The following is a 20,899-nucleotide window of genomic DNA, read 5'->3' on the forward strand; positions in this document are numbered from 1 at the left end:
AATGCAAAATCTTCAACCTGCCCCCAGTGCAACCTCAGCCATGACATCCTTCCCCTTTGACAAAGGATTTCCCATCAGCAACATACAATCAAACAAACCAGCCAGCAAACTCCTAAATTTTGTCAGCACATATATCGGAATCTCCTTTGGGTGTGGTGCAATACACAGTTCTTACCTATTTCGTTATGATTCAAGTCGTACAGTCGCTCAAATGGAAAGTTCTTCTTCTCTATCTTCTTGATGACTTCCTCTGGCAGCTTCCTGAACTGTCGCAGAGGCGACATTGACTGCCACCTATTATAAATACAAGACCATCAGTTGTTGGATTTCACTGATACATGTTCTAGAATACCTATCATACTCTTATAGCAGTGATAAGTAACAGCTTAAATTCCAATGGCTAAAGGCAGCATTGATCAGATACTTGGAGCTTCACACGGACCTCCGTTGGTCAAACACCTGCTGAACCTTTTGGATCTGGGTTCACATCTGGAGGAGACGCAAGTATGTGTACCAGCTTTAAGTGAGTTTGAGATGCAGTTCCTAGGGATCACAGGCCCACAACAACAGTCAGCTTATGTGGGAATCTCACAGGGAGACCACAAATGGTTGCTATGAGAAAATGCCATACTGGTCTGTAGAGGCTTCTCTCCTGATACTGAAGCACATTGTCGGGCAAAGAGCTTGCATTTGTCAGGTTCTCAGAACATTCCACAGCTAGTTACTCTTTTTTTGGTGCAATAATTTATGGTACATAGGGAAACTAACTGGTTGCCAATTTGCACACAGCAACAGGTCTACAAGATCTTCAACATCCACTAGAGCATAGTGATAATTTTTTTCTTTCTGTGTGGAAGGATTGAGTTGGTAATGTTTGATTTCTCTCCTGTCTGTTGCCACAGATACATGGATCTTAAGGCATTCTGGATCCTGGTTGAGGATGTAGACAGTGAAGTTATCCTACACCATGAGTACTTCCTGTTGAAGGCAAAATATGCTCAAGATGAGCATTTGGTGATGTTCTTTGTACCAGTCATTGGACCTCTCCCTCCAGAATATTTCATCATAGTAGTGACTGACCGCTGGCTCTGTAAGTAACTGTATTTCAAACTATAGGTGAAGTGAAGGGATCTTGTTACATCAAAAGGATGGCATTTGACAATGCAGCATGAAAGGAATGCAGCACTGTAATGTCAACCTGGAACAGCATGATGGGCTGAATGGCCTCTCTGTCCAATATGAATCTATTAATACAGGATCAAGTCCAGAGTGGGCTTGAACTTTCAATATTTTGATTCAAAGAGACAGCTACTATGATGACACTACAGAGGCAGCTTGGCTTCACATCCGACCCATATATTGTACAAACTGGGGGAGGCTTGATGATGGAGAAAAGTGTTTTATTTCCCAGCATGAACAGCCCTTGTTTGAAGAATTTTGTAGTGGCCATAGATGGATAGAATAATCCAGCTACGTTGTTTTTCTGCAATTATTTGAGAAAAGGACATGACTTAGTGCAAGTTTCTTACATTCGTTTATCAATCATTTTGCAGAGATTGACAGTCTTGTCTGTTAGCTGGGCCCAGCCCCGATTTAAGACGATCTCAAATATACAACGCATCAGACGGCCTGCAGACTGAAACATAAGATGAAAAGATAATTAACAAATCCTCTCAATACAGATGGCCTCAGTGAACAGCCCTCAGCTAATTTTTTAAGAAAATGTACAATGCATCAATTTTACTCCTTCTCCAGTACACAATAATACAGGAGACAATTAGACTTAAACCACTACTTTCCTATATCACTGTACAACAAAAATATTTAAGCTGATTAGTGAACTGAATCCATTCTGCTTTATTGCACTTACCTGAGTCACGTAGACCATATCTGCCATCAGTGCAAACCCTTCCAGCTTCAGCTGGGAGATGTAGGCTTGGAGCAGCACATTGATCTGAAACACAATACGTACAAAGTTATCAGGTGTCATATACAATCAACCATGCCAGCAGCCTTGAATGTATAGTCAAATCAGCCACTAGCCCAGCTGCACCCCCAGCCCCACATAGAGTCACAACCTCAATATGTAGCCATAGCAACCCACCTCTTCCCTATAATCATAGCATCAATATACAGTCACAGAACCTCTGAAAATAATAATTTTGCCTGTGGCATGGCATGTAGTTACAATAACCCCCCCATATATATGGTTATTGCACCCCTATATAGACACAATAACAGTACCTCTCAGCAAACTCTACCAAGTCACAACAACACTACCAATATATGGTCACAGGGTACTTCATACACACACCTGCCACTGACCCTCATCTTTTCCTCCTCTAAACACTGTTCAGACCAGTTATCAGTGATTTTCTTAGCGACCTGAGGCCTTTAGTGTATGTGGTGGACAGGTATTGAGTACATTTCAAATGTCCGAATGGCGTGATTTCCATCACACCAACCTCTAAATACCAGACAGTCTGTTACCACTTTCAGCAAGTTAGCTCATACAGGGTATAGATAAGACATCCACAAAGAGCCAGGTTAAGATAGCCAGATTACCTTTGCACTAGGCTCTTCAATACTCTCTTTGACAGGGATAGGAACACGTTCCAACAACTTCTGCAGCTCAAGTTTCTCCTCCTGAAGGATGGATAAGAGGTGAAACATCAGGAGAATGAGATAATGATGCATTAAGCCGAGCCATTAGGACTTCCTCAGGGCAATACTAAGCAAAACAGTCTCGGTTTTCCAGATTCTGAGTCAATACATACAATACACATTCTCAGTGTGTTTCTGTATATGGAGTTCCTGTGGTAATATGGTAGCATACACCTATCAACTTATAGTCTTAAAAATGTAGGGCAATGACCCTTAGTTAAGATCCCACAACGTAGTGGGTTCCTGCACTTTGGATCCCATTACCTTTTGGGACCTCCTGCCCCATGTGCCGAAAGATCTGCAGTTCAAAAATTTGCCTGCTCAGTCACACGAGGACCCATAGAATAAACTTGAGAATGGACATCATCCTTGAATTGGGGGCTGCCAACACAATCATCCCTTAAGTATTAGGATAACATTTATGCTGCATTATTTATCTGTTGTATTAATCATGACAATATTTACTCGCAGCTTGATTGAATTTAAAACTTTGGTGGGATTTTGGGAGTTCATCAAAACATATTCATTGTTAATACCATTCAGTCAGAAATGGTCATTCTGGGCACAGTAATCCTGCAGTGCTTGAAGAACGTTCAAACTACTTACCTCTCTCACGCTGATGTTCTTGAACTCTGAGGACAGTGAAAAGACTCTGAAGAGCTCGATCTCACTGAGGGTGGGTTTCAAAAGCTGATTGTAAGTGGCCATGCTTTCATGTGTGATGTAATAGTGACTCGCAATCCGCCCTAGGTCAGTCACCTGCACACAAGATGATTTACAAGTTAGAGCACTGAAGGGACGAAGTGTCTGATCAGAATGAATGTCAGCACTGTACACTGTCTGGTATTTACTTGCCCATCAGCTTCACAACAAAAGAAACTGCTTATTTAAATAAGAAACTAAAAAAAACCTAAAAATAAATGTTGAGGATGCATGTTGATGAAATAATATCAGATTTCTGAAGTTTCTCTTAACCTTACTTTACGCCAAGTGCTATTTTAGAAGCTGGCAAAAGATTGATGGTTTCTGTTGGAAGTTAGATCCCCTCTTACCTGGAAATTGCCACCCTTTTTATCGTACTTCACAAGGTTGTTTTTGTCGAGGATGATGGCAGCGGTGTGGATGAGGTCCAGTCTGCGCTGTTCCAGCAAGGGGTCGCTCTTCAGCTCATCGTGTGATATTCCGTAAAGAGTTGGGGTTCGCAACATTCGGATGTAGAGATAAGTGTACCCCAACCAGTTAATGGCATCCTGCAAAATCATAAAGTTAGAAAGTTCAGATTCTATGAGCAGTCCCTTAACATTCACCTCTCGGGCCCTGGTCAACCCAGAAAGGACAGCATTCAACGTGGCAGGGTGGAACTTTATATCCTGATGCCTTGGACTTGAAGTATAATATCCAGGGTAACTCAAGACCGCAACTACAATTATACATCAGTTTCTCACCTTGGCAGTCTGGACATTTCCAAGGACAATCTCAGCATTGAGCATGTCAGGAAGTCTGGTGATCATCTGGCTCTCAATGGGCAGCTGCTGGTTGAGAAGGGACAGGTAGTACTGCAGCTCGCCGTGTGATGTGATCAGGATACCCTCACCTTTCGTATCGTACTGCGGTCGCCCTGCACGGCCCAACATCTGTAAAAACATTACCATACAAATTTAAGAGTGAACAAATCAGAACCGAGCTATCAGTGGAAACTAAGTATTCAGAACCAGAAGATTGTGCCAGGCCCATCCATGATTTCTGGATGTTGTACAAATGGATTCACAGGTATTTGTTAAGAGAAGACATCATTAAAAAAATGATCGAAGTCACATCACCTGAAGGACATCCAGTGCACCCAGCTCAGTCCAACGCCCCTTCTCCGGGCTGTACACCTGTGTCCCTTTGATAATAACTGTGTGTGCAGGCAGATTCACACCCCAAGCCAGAGTTGCTGTGGAAACCAGCACCTAAAACAAAGCACAATAAGTGAAACTTGGATTATACATTCAACTCAATGTTAAGAGGTAAAAATCCATAATAAAAGAGTAATCGTTACTTCTGTAGCACACTATTTACATTCAATACAGAAAGTTCTGGATAACAGGAGACATGGGACTGCACTTTGCTAAGTGTAAAGAGAGTAGTGAATAAAGCAGTGCATAATGGCATAGAGGGAAATTTAGATTAATTCTCTCCCAATGCAAAGTTTTGTCCATGATAGCATTCGTTTGGTCTCCTTTTTTCACCCTGTTACCCTCAAGGTTAAGTTCACTCAAAGAAGTAACCTAACCAGCAAGTCAAACACAGCAACAGTGTTCAATAGCTGGGCCGAGTACAATGACCAAAACACTGAGAAGCTACAGACACAGGCCAGTTTGTAGAGAACTAGAGCTCATTTAAAGTAGTTGTTTTGGATCCTGTGGATAAGGAAAATATCAAAGGTCAGGGGAAGAGATTCGCAGTGTAGATGCAAGTGCTTCTCCACTGGAGGTATTGCACTGGACAGCTGTCCAATTGCCATTACATGGAACATGTTGGGTACATTCAACTGTCACATTGGCCCAAAATAAAAGCAGAAAATGCTGCAAAAACTCAGCAGGTCCTGACAGTACCTGAGGAGAGGGAAACAGGGTTAATGTTCCAAGTCTGTGTGACCCTTCTTCACTGTGTGCGCGGGCAGCTCTGAAGGGTCACACAGACTCTAAACATTAACTCTGCTTCTCTCTCCACAGATGCTGTCAGACCTGCTGAGTTTTTCCAGCATTTTTTGTTTTTATTACAGGTTTCCAGCATCTGCAGTATTTTGCTTTTATCTTAGTGTCACATTTGCCTACTATCTTAGTGTCACATTTGCCTACTCTACAAAGGTGATTGTACTTTAAAAGCATTTCATTGACGCTAATGTCCTTTGGAACAAGCCGAAAATGTGAATGGCATTGTATAATGCAATTTCTTTGCTTCCTTCTTCATGTTGTACCTGCATTGTTCTCACTGGTACTCCAGTGCACAGAACAGAGCAAACTCGATTGGCAAAGATCAGGCAGCAGATTGTTTGTGACTCAGCTATGGATGGTACACAGGACAAAGGATGCTGATCCAATAGGAATGTGAATGGTAAACAATGATTAGAGCTCATCACAACCAAAGGTCACTGTTTTTGGGAAGAAATCAAGTGCTGAGACGAGGCACTGGCAAAGAGCAACAAGGCACTGCTCCAAAACTTTTCTGTGTTTCCAATCATGGAACCATTTACACAAAAAGAATTGACACAAACTACACACAATGCCAACAAAAATAAAGGGAAACAAAGCTCCCAGGAACCATGCAAGAACTCATTACTTGAATGTGTCTGTCAGCAAACAAATCCTCCACCAGCGTTCGATCCACTCTGGTCATACCAGCATGGTGAATGGCAAAACTGTATGGAAGCAGGTCCTTCAACTCCAGATTCTACAAGAGAGGCAGAGAAGAGATTTTATACAAAATACAGCCAGTGCAAAAAATCTGAAACAAAGGCAGGAAATGTGCACAAGGTTTGTCAGTATCTGAAGTGATAAAATTCTAAGTTGCAAGTTTCCTTTCTGTTTCAGACACAGTGAGGTGTTTTTTCACTGCGGTTCTTCAGTTTGCCTGCTGTAGCTTCGGCAGGTGAGACACCGAAAGCCCAGAAGACCGTCGTTTGCTCTGCTTTTCCAGGGATTTCGTGGATCCGTTTATATAGCACCATGGCAAGTTTCATTATGTTCAAGACACAATATAAATATAAGCCCTTGTTCTGAAGTTGCACTTGATGAGCAGAACTCCCATGGAAACTCACTTGCAGTATTTCTTGAATACAGGACAAGATGGATGTGCTGCAGCGCACTAAAAGGAACATTCTCTCTGAACTCTAGTATAAATTCCACAAAGATTGGTAAAGAACATAGCTCTGTACCTTACATTGCTCTGCCTCCGTGCGCAGCACCTCAGTGGAGGCTGAGCCCTCTCGCAGGAACAAACCCAATGTGTCTTTCTCCAGGCACATATCTCGAATTGCACGTGCTGTCTTTCCAGTCTCCTTACGGGAGTGAACAAACACCAACACCTGAAACAAAGCAATCACATTAGACTTGTTGAACAGAGGCCGGAAAGAGAACCAAACACGGAAGGGGGGAACCTAAGGAAGGGTCACTCCTGGAAGAAAGGGTTAGGAGACACTCTGTGTAGGAGTTTTGGGGCAGGAGATAATCAGGAGACACAGAAAGGGCTGGTTACATTATGAGAGAGATGCAGGTGATATTCTCCCTAGAGAATAAAGCTGGCAGACAATCCAGGCGAGTTGGCAGTCCCAAACAGTCTCCATCACATACAGGGATTAATGGGAACAAAAGGACATTGAAAACAGTCTGTTTCTTGTCTCTCTGTTTTAGCTTATCATCTCAAAACACCTAAATCACATGCACCACTTGCTTTAGCATAACCATCTTACCACATCTATTACTGAGGTGGGAGGCAGGATGGGCAGGTGGGAGAGGGGAGGGGGGTGCAAGTGTCAATTTGTATCATATCAGTGGAATGCAACTTTTCACCACTCTGAAAACAGGCCAGATATTGCCTGGAGAAACATTTTGGGTCATAATAAGGCTCAAACTGTTTCTGGGAGCCTTCCTGACTTTCATCTAAAAGGTCTAAGGGTGGATAAGTGGCCACGACATCCTTGAGGATTCAAGCACAGGTTGGAAGGTGGTGGCACTGGAAGGTCTATGCTACTTGGCCATGACAAAATTATGAGTGAACCGCGTTAGGAACTAGTGTTAGTTTTAAGTGAGTTAAGTTTTTATTAGTGGGTCTTAAACTTAAAGCTGTAGCTTATTCCCAAGTTTAATTTATAGTTTTTTTTATCTGTGTGCTAGAAAGGTGGAGCCTGGAGTTTTGGTTTCATTTTAGAATGGAGTCAGCAAGTCTTTGGGTTTGTTTGTATTTCTGCATTTTAATGACATTTTAGGACCTTGAAGTGGTTTAGGGAAGTTAAAACAAAGTAGGGAAAACTGCTGTTGCCGAGCAATGCGGGGACCTGCAGAGACAGAGAAACAGAGAGCAGTTTGCGTTCAGTTGGTGATTATGTCTCTGTACAGTTGGACATCTTAGCAGATTACAGAGCAAAATAACTCTAAGAATCTTAGATGAGTTGCTCTAAAGTTAAAGTAACAGTGAAAGTCAATTTAGTTCTGGATCTCCTCAAGGAAAAGGAGAAAGGTCCCAAGAAGACCTTGAAGCTAAGGCAAAAGACAAGGACAGAAGTCTAGAACAAGATCCTGTTCAGCGAAGTTAAAGCAAGAAGCAGATGAAAAGGCTTCGCATTAAAGACAGAAAGCTGCAGGGAGCAGAACCAAGGCAAAGTGGGCTTATGAGAAGCCAGAAGATGCGAGGAGACAGCCAAGGTTGGTGACACCTTTCTACGGGCCTGTGAAGCAGTGGTGTTCTGTTGGCACGGCTGAGTATCTGAAAAAGTGCGTAGAAGGCGATGCTTGAATGCACATGCCAATCCAGGGGAGAGGAACATCGGAAGGGGAGGTCGAAACCCTGGAGGTGGGACCTTGTTGAAGACGTCCGGGAAAAAGTGTAATTTGGGAGAATACTCCAAGGTGAGTTCCTCAAGAGTGTGAAAGACAGAGTTTCCATGAGATCAATTGGCTCACAGTATGACAAGTGTATGGGGGAGTTGATGAGAGATCCATAGCATCTGCTTTGGGTGGCATCTGTCACTTCATCTTGGAGTGTGTGGTGCGTCTGACACAACTCATTAATTGGTTTACATGGATTGTATACTTATTGTGAACATTAGAGTTTAAGATAGATTTTTTTAAACTTGTGTTATTCTTACGAATCTGTACCTATCTGTAAAGATGTGTTTGGAGGTTAAGGGATGGTATAATATAGTTAATCGTTTTCTTGTTTAATAAATGGTTTATTCTTTTGTTAAAAGTACATCAGCAGACTCTGTTCAGTCACTGCCTTCCACGTTTCTAAACAAGTCGTAAAAGTTAGGATCTATCAAGCCAGGTTACACCTAGGGATCTGACTTGTCCAGCAGTAACATCAACTGGGATCACAATAACAGCAATGGTGGCAACTGACCCATTGTTGGTGGCATCAAATTAAAGATCAAGCAAACAGCTTTGCTTTAGTTAGACACAGAAACCAGGTCTATATAGGGTATGCGAATTCAGCTAAACTGAAGAGTAGCATTTCACAGCCCTACCTAGTCTGTGAGTGATAATCTAAGTGTGGCAGCAGTATGGAGAGGGGAAGGGTGGGCAGTGATGGAGTGGGGGTGCAATTCTTGTTTCCCGATGAGGTCACTCACCTGATTCTTTCCAGCATGCTCCATCACCTTCTCATACACAATCTCATTCATAATCTGGAAACGTTTAATGGCTTTCTTTTCTGTGATTCCAACATACGTCTGCTCCAGTGGAACGGGACGGAAACTGGGATGAAACACACAGGATGGGATCAACACTTCACCTGGGTGATTCACATCCTGCTTACGTGAAGACCATGCTTTCCATTTTTCCCTCCAACTGACAGGAGTGGTGTTTTGCATCAGTAGTCTGACTCCCCACCACAAACCTAAACTCTTTGTAAGAAGTGCAGGACTAATTGGATAGTATTTAGCAAAATAATACGCACTGAGCCACAAATAACCCACATCAGTTACAGCTTCACATATCCCAAATGCAATTTAGACAGTTATAAAGTATCCAGTTTCTAATTACTTATTCCACTAACTGCTGTTACTACATATTAATGATATCACTGCGTAATCACAAGGCACAACTGGATCCTGATGTGAATTACCTATTGTCAAAGTAGAAAAGACCTTTGGCTGGATCAACTCGCAGAAGAGTAGCAACATCCTCATAGTTGGGCAATGTGGCACTCAACCCAACCAATCGCACATCTTCCTGAGTCATCTCGATGTTCCTAATTGTCCTGGCAACCAATGCTTCTAGTACTGGACCACGATCATCATGCAGGAGGTGAATCTCGTCCTGAGGTAGAAAGGCCAGAGAATAACAAGCTTGTGGCAAGTTTATAAAATAATATCAAGCAGGGTCACATCTTTTATTTCACGTGTCTAATGTAGCATCAAGAACTTTCTGTTCATGAATGGAAGTTATCTGCAGAGAAAAGCTTTTTTTACTTTGCTCTACCAACATACTTCTGCCTTCATTTTTAGAGGAGCAGCACCAATAGTGAAATTTGTGACTTGGTATCCTATGACCTATGAGCTGGATTATCAATTAAGGGCAGTAACTGCTGCAATTCATGCCAATCAAGAAGCGGAATATATAACAATGTTGAACGAAAAGATCAGAAAATCCTGCACTGAGTTGTTACTCACAATTATCATGAGTCGCACTATCTGCGTGTAGGTGCGCTCTCCTCCCTTGCGAGTGATGATGTCCCATTTCTCTGGGGTGCACACGATCACCTGGGTTGCTGTGATCTCCTCTTTGCACAGTTGATGGTCCCCTGTCAGTTCTGCGACACTGATCCCATAACTAGCTAATCGCTATACAAAACAGAGTGACATCATCAGGTCAGAAAGGTTGGTAACTAAATTGAGAATATCATAGCCTTTTCAAGGATAACTAAAGTGACTCTCCCTTCATATACAATGTTTAAACGTACAAAGCAGGCACATCATTTTGCAGGGACTGTCTCAATAGCCCAGCCAACGTACTGTTTAAGAATAAAAGAGTCATACAGACTCAAAACGTCAACTGTTTCTCTCTCCACAGATGCTGTCGGACCCGCTGAGCTTTTCCAGCATGTTCTGTTTTGTACCCTTTAAGTAGCTTAGCCCTACATACCAGGGAAACTTGAACCCTAGTGTCCAGGGTTTCAGAGAGAGAGAGAGAGAGAGAGAGACAAAAAAAAAATCCATGGTTCCGACTGCCAATGATTATTTGCAACATGTGCTATAGAGCACAAAAACTGAGTGTTGTGGTGAGCAAGGATCTTGCATCCTCAGGACGTCCCAAAGCATTTCACCTTTCTAAGGTTAATAATTTTGCTCCTCAGAGAAGTGCAGCAGCCAAATTTTGCACAGCAGGATTCCACAGTGAGAAATGAAATGGTGACCAGTTTATTTGTGCTTGTGTTGGTTGAAGAATAAATGCTGGTTCAGACATCGGGCTTCAATGTTCTTCTTCAAACAGTGAAATGGTTTATTATACATCTATGTGAGCAGGCAGTCAGGATCTTGTCAGGGGGTGGCACCTATTAGAATGCGGCACTCCCTGAGTATTGTACTGGAGTGTCACCTTAAGAGTACATGTTTGGGACTTAAACCCAGCATGAGTGTTACAACAGAGCCAAGGTTAAAACTACAACAAGATGAGCTGGCTTTAATTTGCCCTATTGGTAAACTAACTGACATTCACAGTCTTGCACTTCATATGAAAAATTGCTGCTGGTAGAATATGTCTTTGCCACAACTCCGTCCCTCCTCAGGTACTTTCTAAGGCTGAACCAGACATTACACAGTCTCATAACTGCATTAATATGAAATTCCATATACTGTTCACCAGAATATCTCTCATTTAGCCTCCAATTGCCACTAAAATCCATTATCTGCACTTATTACCTCTAAACTTGACTTTCCAACTGTACTCATCGCTGGCCTATTAAGCTTCACAGCCTGCATCTTATCCTGCCCAATACTACTGAACTATCATCTTCAACCTCAACCGTGCTGATTTCCTGTTCCCTCAACTCAATGAACTGGAAATCCTCTTCACTTTTTTGCGAATACCACTATGACCTTAGCCAGCGCCTCTCCAGTTTCTTGTAGTCTTTTATCTGAGCTCATGTCCTTCATTCCTCAGGTCTTGTGCGGGGACTAATGAATCGTCCATAAACAATGAAAACAAGAAAATCAGACCAATATGAGAAAACAATTCTAAGAGGGCCCACTTGATATTTTGTCTATTAATTTAAACAGAGAGAAAAAACAGACGGGCTCCATTACGGCCATGTACTCTGTCGCGCCAATTTTACTGTACTCATTGCAGCTACATGATTCTATAACTACAGGCTTAGGACCAAGAAAATAGACGGTATTTGTTTTGATTCATTCATTCACAGCTTGTAGGCATCACTGACAAGGCCCACATTTACTGATCATTCCCAACTGCCCTCAAGATGATGGTGGTGGTGCTGGTGGTGAGCCACTTTCTTGAACTGCTGCAACTGTGTGTTTATTTTGTAGCAGGTTTGATACACTGGAGTGACTCATCATTGAACTGCAGATTACTATTAGCTCTGGCCTCTGGATTACTAGCTCAGTAACATGACTACAATGCTACCATACCCAGAACAACACATGATGCAAAGCAGAACTTCATTTTAGTCACAAGCACATCTAATGTTGCTGCAACCAAATTACTTTGTTTTTAAGACTATGTCAGGTGTATGCTGTTTGTATGCCCATCCTTACCTTACTGAAACTGCCCACCATCTCCTGAACCAGTGACCTCATGGGTGCAATGTAAATAATCTTGAAGTCATCGACGTTGATGGTTCCATCCATGTTAATGTGTTTCCCAATCTCACGCAGCATGCACATCAGAGCTACGTTTGTCTTGCCAGCACCCTATAAGTGTACAAAAAAAAATTTAGATTCAGAATTAAAAACAGGTGTTCCCAGCGAGGTGCAAATTGCAAATTCAAGGTATTTGTTACACTTACCACAGGGATGTACTGTGGTGGATTTATGGTATAACTTAGCATATACTCACAGTGGGAGCACATAGTAGCAGATTTTCATCGGTTTCCATGGCTGCTTTACAAAGCTTACTTTGGATCCGATTCAGTGTCTTAAAGCCTTCAAATGCTGCTTGTGTGTATTTAGGCATCTTCTCTACAGATATCAGTTGCTACAGAGTAAGAAATAATATTTAGAATAATTAAAGATATAAACACAGCAACACCAACATCACAGTCTCACTGGTTTCTGAGCATTCTCTGTCATATCTAGGTCAAACATACACTTAGCCAAAATGCACTCATTCTCTATCTCAGCATGATAGTGAATACTATGCTGCCCAGCTCAGTTTAACATATATTTGAATGCAAGGAACTGAAGATGCTGAAAATTCAAAACAAAGAAGAAAATCCCTGTGGAGGGATGGGAGAAGTTTGGCACTGCATCCACAAACATTCATTCCCTCCACCACCGATGCACAGTGGCAGCAGTGTGTACAAGATGCACTGCAGGAACTCGCCAAGGCCCCTTAGACAGCACCTTCCAAACCCACAGCCACTACCATCTAGAAGGACAAGAGCAGCAGACACATGGGAACATCACAACCTGGAAGTTCCCTTTCAAGTCACTCACCATCTTGACTTGGAAATATATTGTTGTTCCTTCACTGTTGCTGGGTCAAAATCCTGAAACTCCCTCCCTAACACCACTGTGGGTGTATCTACACCATAAGAACTACAACAGTTCAAGAAGGCAACTCGCCACCACCTTCTCGAGGACAATTATGCATGGGCAATAAATGTTGGCCTAGCCAGTGACGCCCATATCCCGTGAATGAATAAAAATAAGTTAATATTCTTGGCATGGATCCATGCTGACAAAGGGTCCAAACTCGAAGTGTGAACTCCTCTCTTCACAGGTGCTACCCAACCCACGCTGTTTCAAGTATTTTTTCTTTACATATCAGACATACAATTGAACCGTCTCATTCAATAAACTATAATTAAGGCAACTGTGAGGAAACACCTCAGCCAGAGGGAAATTACCAAGAAAAGCTCTTAGTCTTTCCACCAAGCCAATGTTGGCATGGGACCCAGTATGAGAACATAGCTCTACACAAAGATGGGAAATAGCATGCAGAAGCTTTTAAATTATTTAGGAGACAATCCATGTGTTACTTTTGAAAATTAAAATATAATAATTTTCATAATATTATTTTGATTTATTGTAAAGGTAGGTTGATAGTGGGGTTTGGATTAGTTTCTCTGTGTGGATGTATGTGTGGAGGATTTAATTGAATCGGGGGCAGCTGGTCTGAAGCTCTTGAGTTTTCAAAAGGGAAGCTAGGTTTGAAATGCTAAATATGTAAAGATAGCAGAAGTTTTAGAACATGAGGAAAATTTGCATTTGCATTTGGCCTAGCCAAAGTGTGCGCTTATTTTTCCCAAAGGTTACTAATTATATGAGTACTATGAAAGATTTGAGAGAAATTGCAAAAACATACGGGAACAATGGAATTTACATTAAAAAGGGAGAAATATGTATAAAGGAGATGAGTTTATGTGTAAGGAAGAAGGCATTCTAAGATCTAACAAGTGTGAAAAGCCTCCAGCCTCTATGCATCAAGCTGTTTTCTACAGGAACCAAAGTTAAGAAAATACACTCTGAATATTACTATTCAGGGTATTGTGTGCTTTGCATGGGTCTGTTGAAATTTATTTGTTTTTAATGTTGCCTTAACAGAGATGTAACTGGGAGTCAGATTAATTAGGGGATTTAGTAGTTATTTGTAGACCTATGTATGTGCTTAAAATCTTTTCTTCTATTAATAAATGTTTAATTTAGTTTTGTAAAAAAAAACCTGTCCGTCTCAATGTACTTATTACTACTGAATTCAAGGCAAGCATCTGGCAATAAAATACAAATTGAAAAACAGTTGTGGCAGCTGTTTCAAGTTTCCCTCTGGGATTTGAGCAGCTCAGCATTTACCATCTGCTGTGCCATATGGAACTACTAAATCCAACATCTGGCAGAGAAAAGACAGGTGACCATTTTGGATGCTGATTGAGCTGGTCTGCACTTCAGCATTTTTAGTTTTTAATTTATATTTCCAGCACTGTTTTCAGAAATCGCTGACTGTAGATTGTTTCATAGTTAGCAATGAAACTCAAGCTGCTGATTCTGAACTGATGTTTATGCACAAGTGCTACAACAATCAACCTAGGAGCTAACAATGATCTCTCACCTCTTCTGAACTGAAAGGCTTGGGTTTAAGGGCTGGCACATGCACCTCCTCATAGCCCTTGCGCTGCTTGCGGAACGAGCCATCTGGTAGCTGGCATCGCTTGTTTGCCATTAGATGACTCCCCTGTGCAAAGGCCAGATCCTCCAAATCCAGAACTTGTCTGGGGGCTAGAACCTAAAAGGGAAAACAAAGGTCTAAATAACAGGAGCTACAAACGGAATTTTGTCGAAGGAAACATTCAGCGTTGCTGTCCTCCATTTTCAAAGTAAGACATGATAACGTTTTATCAAATATTCCACTGGCTGTACAGAATCTTTGTTTTACTGCATATTCAGGACAACTGTACATTCATCAGATATCTCAAGACTCTACTTTATATCATATACTGATTACAACAATTTAAGCAATTGGTGATCTATTTACATTGTTCTTCCTCAGAGCTCTGTGTTGTCAAGTATGGCAAAGGGCCAGTAACTCCACCATCATCAAACACGAATCCACAGTTCATCTGAATAAAAAAGTAAACTCTTAACATTATATTTACATTGCTTAAAGCTGCAGGCCCTGGCCCATCAAAGAAGCGATGATTTCTACTGTAAACCTACCTTAAGTGTCAACCTCAGTGCTGCTCCGGAGGTTCTGTGTATCTCTAGGCTGACTTACTGAAGCCTCCTGTATCTCTGCTACTCATGTCATTCGTTCTGCTTTTTTTTAGGGTACATACAAATTATTTTGATTTCTCTCTATGAGGCCCTTGAACCCATTTACGATGTCAGATTCAATGACAGCCCTCCTTTTTTTAAACCAAGAATACTTGCCGAGTAGAATAAAGCTTCGTTTTGATTTCACTTTATACTCCGAAATTTTATTTTTTAAGCCTGTGATAATCTTGAGCACTTCAATCAGATCACCTCAGGTATATAGGTCATTAACTTCTCCTGTTTAATCTTTTAATGCTGAGAAACTTCTTGATGATTTTGAATATTCATGCATCCCAATTAAGTCTGGTATCTCACAAAATTGTCATTCTTCATCGCCTGATCTCAAACCCATTCGAAATCAGGGCTTTACCATGGCAGTATGAGTAATTACAGAACAGCAATCAAGAACAGTAACCCGAATTAACTGTTCTTTCTCCCTCTCTCTGGCTTGAGACAGTCAGAGAAATCGTGCCATCCTTAGCTGGGAATGATGTCAGCTGAACATGTTTTCGATTTAATGCAATTCACTGCATTCCACACTAAATTTAAAATCAATTCATCCCACTTTCACAAGCTACAGATCTCTCTTCAAAAGGTGCCCTATCACTGATCTTTGCTCTATCTGCCTTCATTTTACATTCTATGTCACATCATCACTCTTGTTCTAAATGACACCAGCATTTGATTTTTGACCAGACTAACCTCTCCTTCCCGATCAATATCCATCGCTTCTAGGTCTGTATCCACACGGGACTGACGAACGCGTTCTCTACGGGATCTTTCCTCCTATGAGGGTAAAAAGAAAATCTTTTGATGATTATAACTGAAAATTCTATCAGTTTCCACTTTGTAAAATTGCTGATTTTGAGGACTGGTGTGTTTTACGATTCCTCTGCAGCTTACCCGAATTATATCCTCTTTTTCAGTTTCCTGAAGTTTATAGAGGACTTTGGAAAGCTCTGCATCTGCCTCCATCTTATTCTGAATCCTCTCTTTTTCTGCCTCACTCTGAGCACTGGCCAACAGGGTGCAGTACAAAACTTCAAAGATAAAGTACAGAACAGTTAGCACGTGAGGATATAGAGCCAGCTGTGAAAAACATAGACAACATCTGGAAAACTCTCCTTTTTCCATTTTGGGCTAACAAATAAACACCACTCAAATAGTCAACCTCACGACTTGGTCTGCCATGAGTTCCCATACTTCACATAATCTCTCATGGAAGGAGAAATTTCAAATGAGACTTCCCTGTGAAGAATTAAACACTCCAGTCAGAGAAACCAGTGACGCATGGCTGACTGATCAAAATGTCCATTTAAACTACACTGCTACTTGTGATGAATATGGGCTGGTGGAAGAGCACTTTTTTGAGAGAAAGAATTTGAAGCTCAAGGTGGAGGCATATTTATTCTGCTGGAAGGAGCACTGAGTGTCTGAGTCAAAGGTTTCCTCCACTCTGCCTTGTGCCTCAGACACAACCACAGAAAAGCATCCACGACTACACCGGCCCAAGTTCTTCGATGAAATTAACATTTTGTATAGAATTAGTACCATTTTGTGTTTGAGACTCATGTCAATTAGGAGCTGGGTTATAGCTGCCCAGGCTCATTTTCTATCAGACACATGCAGCCAGCAAAAGATGCTTTCACCCCCTTCAGTCCAAGATGGTGATTAAGGCCAAAGAGACTTGTGAGTTTCCAAACATCAGTTACAATCTGTATGAGCTGTCGAAAAGAATGCCTATAGGCCTGCCCTGAATGGATATAAATAATGGGGGTAAGTGTTAGATCTAATTGTTCATATACACCCACATGTATATCATGATACTCACTCATCATGCGATGCTGCCTTAGGATCTTGATGAAATCAAAAGTGTTGAAGCCAAGGAGCAAAACAAGCTGATTTTCACATTCACGGTCATCACCAGCTGTCTGGTGAGGAAAAAAAAAAGGCTTAAATGTAATGAGGAAAAGAAATTGCAGGCAACTTCAGCTACACTGTAAAGTGGCATTTTATACATAAATCAGATAAAGATTTTTTTAAAAATTAGGGGCACTGAGGGCAAGTTGTATGACAAAATATAATTAAATCATTGGATAGCCTGGAGTTAGAATACGGTGTCCACTTCTAGCCACCCGACCATCATCTTGCAGCTCACCTTTAGAATATCCAGCACTTCATCAGCTTTCTTCTGTGACATGATAGCATCATCATAGAAGCGGCTGAGCTGCCTCTGGAGCCAGAAGGCATCTATGTCCCTAGGATGCAGGTCTTTCTTCTTTGCACTCAGCACATCTCCAGCAGCACCAAGCTAAAACACAAAAAAACCAGCATTCTTGCAATTAATTGCTCAGTAAACATTTCGCAAAACACAAGGTACTAATAACCCCACTCCAAAATTTTAATTTTAAGCCATCTACAACTTTGGTTTGGACGTACCACTTTATTAGTGGTGCCCACCGTTTGTGTTTATTATTGTTTGGTTCATCACACTAATGCAGCATAACTTGATTGCTTTATTTGAAATCGCGCTGACTCAGATGAGCTACTTTCCCTCGGCAGGCAGCCACTGGTCATCAATCTCTTTATGTTCACAACACACCAATATTTATGCCAGGTACTTACATTAGCAGAAAGTGTGCAGCTGATGTCTGCTTCCTCGCCTTCTGTGTCCTCATCTGATGCTTCTTCACGGACTTCACCAAATGCATCCTCATCTCCTTCCTGTAATAGGAATTGGAAACAAAGCAGCAAACAGAGCAAAATAGTCAATACAATCTGGAAAAAAAAAACCCTAAACACAGTTTACCGGTACCCTCAGTCATTATAAATGTCCCCCTTCATGGAACCTACCACAGCAGGGGACATTTTGCAGTAACAATAATGAAAATTGATGGAGTAAGATGGCTGGACAGTACATACTGAGACATCCCACCCACGTGCAGCAGATAGGACCCTTCAGTATGATGCCACATGACCAACACGCTTGCATTTCCATGCAATAACGATGTAGTATGTGTAAACTCCAATGCATAATGAATGGTTTGGCTCTCTCCTGTCAAGGCACTGAGGTGCTAATCTTAGCAACAAAGCTAGACAGGGTAATCTACAGGTGGGTTTCAGCAACTTTGAAAATATTTGGGAGACTGCTTCACTTACCTCTTCGTCAGACTCAAATTGTACATTCACTCCATACGTCTCGTCAATGTTGTCATCTGAAAAAGAGGGCATGCTGTTAATTTCTAACATCTCAAAGCAGTTCCCTTGGAAGCTTCTGTTTTATCAAGGCAACTTCGGGAACAGGGACTGGGATGAGGGTGAGGGAAGCACACACGACATAGCAGAAAGGGTCTAAAAGAGTATATAGGTAGAACAGTCCTTGCTGCTGGTTACAGAACTGCAACTTATAAACACATTCATGCCGTCTCTCTCATTATTATAACGGCTCACTTTCAGCTCAATATCACCCAAGCAATCATACTAGTGCGCGCGACAGATAAGTTTTCTTTATATGCGGATATTACAGAAAAATCATTATACCAACAGTGCCCCTAGTTAATCAACAGGGGAGCTTGAGTGGCAAACAGGGAAGTTGATCTCATCTTTGGATCCAGTACCACGACAATCTGGTTGTCAAAACCCAGGTAGAGAAATATTTAACGTGGGTATTGATATTTGGAAAGTGCTTTCGCATTGTTGTCTCATTAGTGGAGAAATCTTTAACACCTGAGTACTAGCAACTTAAGATATATCCAAATTATTAGGAAACTGATTTAAACTTTATATGTGAGCTGAAAAGACTACTTATAAAAAAGGGTCCTGTCCAAAGGACCACAAGTGCCAACTTCAGATATATAGCATTAGTTACTCAAAGGAAAACAGCACTAGCATTAAGGAAAACATGATTTTGCAGCCAAAGACTTAAATGCTACTAAGTTAACAAACACAAAAACAAGATGACCTGAAATACCCCCTGAGGGCAGAAGACCTAGAGACTGTAGTTTTAAATAACAGCACATCAATTACTTCACAAAAGCAGCTGTGGGAAGGCGGCTCATGTAGCACATGACAGAAATGGCTACTTTTAAACATTAAAATAGCAAATAGATCTAGGGCTGCGCTTGCGTGTGCAGTTCGACTGTTTCTCCGCCACGTCTACTGGCTTACAGACTCAGGCAGCCGTGAGCACATTGTATCTCCTTTTTCCTAGTTGCAGCACCAGCAATATTTTACCTGTCTCTTTTATGAATTGTTAATGATGGCTCTTTGACAATTATGCAACACAATTAAAATATTGAGAGGGGGAGTCTGAACAGTTGTGGTGAGAGCGCAGCTACTGTTTGGTGCCCGTGCTGTTTGAATATCGTTAGTGGAAATGTAATTATCTAATCATTTTGCTGTCATTCACCTTAGTTATAATATTTTTAAAACTTATGACATTAAGACCTACATACATTTTCTACCTTCAAAACCCATGTTTTGGGCACAGCAGAGTGATGTGCACACGGACCAGTGCACATGCACTGAAGGCCATATTGCATTGGTAGGAGACACTGAGATACAGCTCACATAATCAATTGGACAGTGAGGGGAGGTCACACTGTGGGTGAGACTTTTTTTCACAGACAAGGAGAAAGAAATAAACACCTCAACATAAGCCTCACATTTTTTCAAATCGCCATCTGTGTCGTGATGTTGATAGAAATCTGAAATGGAAGGAACTCTTTCACGTACAGAAAGGGAGAAAACATTTCAACATACCCGAGGTAGGGTTGGGAGAAGTAGCAGGGAGTGAAGATAATAAAGGGTCCACCCAAAATAATCAGTACTTTAAAAAGCATTTCATTGACCTACTGATGTGCCAATCAATTTTTAAAAATGCAGTCCCTTCCTTGTCCATTTTAATCCCGAATTTTGGGTCCTACATACCCATATTCTGCACCTCTTTGTCTCCTCCGTAGTCACTGATTTTCTTCCCCAGATTTACCAGCACGTGGTAACGAGTATCCTCCAACTGTCCCAGGAGCATTTCTATCTCCTTCCGTCGCTCTTTGTCACGCAGTTTATCATTTTTCAGCACGGCAAGGACCTCATCTGCTGCTCCACAGAGAATATCACGTGGCTAGTAAAGAAAACCCAATCAATGCAGAAAAAAATGCACCGACTGTATACCTGAACGATAGCTGGACACATTGTGAATATAACATAGCCCTCACTGTCTGTGACGAATTTACTTGTTTGCTTCTTCCACCTCTGCATACATTATTGACCGATTATTGTTCAACTTGTCCATCCCACGTGCCCCTGTTTTTGGCGTGGGTATGTGGGACAGACAAGTCAATTAACATGGAATAGGCTGAGATAGACAGATTTTTAACCAGTAAGGGAAATTAGGGGTAATGGGGAAAGGCAGGAAAGTGTTGAGGATTATCAGATCAGCCTATGGTTTTAGGCTTAAAGAGCAAGGGCCATTAAGCTAAGGGAAAGAAGTGATTAACTTTGGTTTAAGCATGTGGTACAGATCAGGCAAAGAACAAAAGAACCTGAAGG

The 20,899-nt window shown here is 41.5% G+C and overlaps 1 protein-coding gene across 2 annotated transcripts in view; it reads right to left on the bottom strand.

Moving 5' to 3' along the window:
- snrnp200 (small nuclear ribonucleoprotein 200 (U5)) overlaps positions 1 to 20,899 on the bottom strand; it is a 54,244-nt gene that overhangs the window by 15,446 nt on the left and 17,899 nt on the right. For both annotated transcript variants that reach the window (XM_041208992.1, XM_041208991.1), the window contains exons 4-26: positions 20,279 to 20,471; positions 18,509 to 18,564; positions 17,975 to 18,073; positions 17,508 to 17,660; positions 17,181 to 17,280; positions 16,253 to 16,389; positions 16,052 to 16,135; positions 14,649 to 14,822; positions 12,438 to 12,575; positions 12,137 to 12,292; positions 10,037 to 10,207; positions 9,490 to 9,683; positions 8,996 to 9,119; positions 6,584 to 6,733; positions 5,989 to 6,099; positions 4,485 to 4,616; positions 4,110 to 4,298; positions 3,717 to 3,914; positions 3,271 to 3,423; positions 2,566 to 2,646; positions 1,871 to 1,954; positions 1,530 to 1,636; positions 176 to 294 (exon numbers count right to left, since the gene is read on the bottom strand). In XM_041208992.1, the coding sequence (XP_041064926.1) occupies positions 176 to 294; positions 1,530 to 1,636; positions 1,871 to 1,954; positions 2,566 to 2,646; positions 3,271 to 3,423; positions 3,717 to 3,914; positions 4,110 to 4,298; positions 4,485 to 4,616; positions 5,989 to 6,099; positions 6,584 to 6,733; positions 8,996 to 9,119; positions 9,490 to 9,683; positions 10,037 to 10,207; positions 12,137 to 12,292; positions 12,438 to 12,575; positions 14,649 to 14,822; positions 16,052 to 16,135; positions 16,253 to 16,389; positions 17,181 to 17,280; positions 17,508 to 17,660; positions 17,975 to 18,073; positions 18,509 to 18,564; positions 20,279 to 20,471 (3,103 nt within the window). The remainder of the gene's footprint in view (positions 1 to 175; positions 295 to 1,529; positions 1,637 to 1,870; positions 1,955 to 2,565; positions 2,647 to 3,270; positions 3,424 to 3,716; positions 3,915 to 4,109; positions 4,299 to 4,484; positions 4,617 to 5,988; positions 6,100 to 6,583; positions 6,734 to 8,995; positions 9,120 to 9,489; positions 9,684 to 10,036; positions 10,208 to 12,136; positions 12,293 to 12,437; positions 12,576 to 14,648; positions 14,823 to 16,051; positions 16,136 to 16,252; positions 16,390 to 17,180; positions 17,281 to 17,507; positions 17,661 to 17,974; positions 18,074 to 18,508; positions 18,565 to 20,278; positions 20,472 to 20,899) is intronic.

Source organism: Carcharodon carcharias, chromosome 17 (assembly GCF_017639515.1).
Source record: "Carcharodon carcharias isolate sCarCar2 chromosome 17, sCarCar2.pri, whole genome shotgun sequence".
In the NCBI taxonomy this organism is placed as follows: Eukaryota; Metazoa; Chordata; class Chondrichthyes; order Lamniformes; family Lamnidae; genus Carcharodon; species Carcharodon carcharias.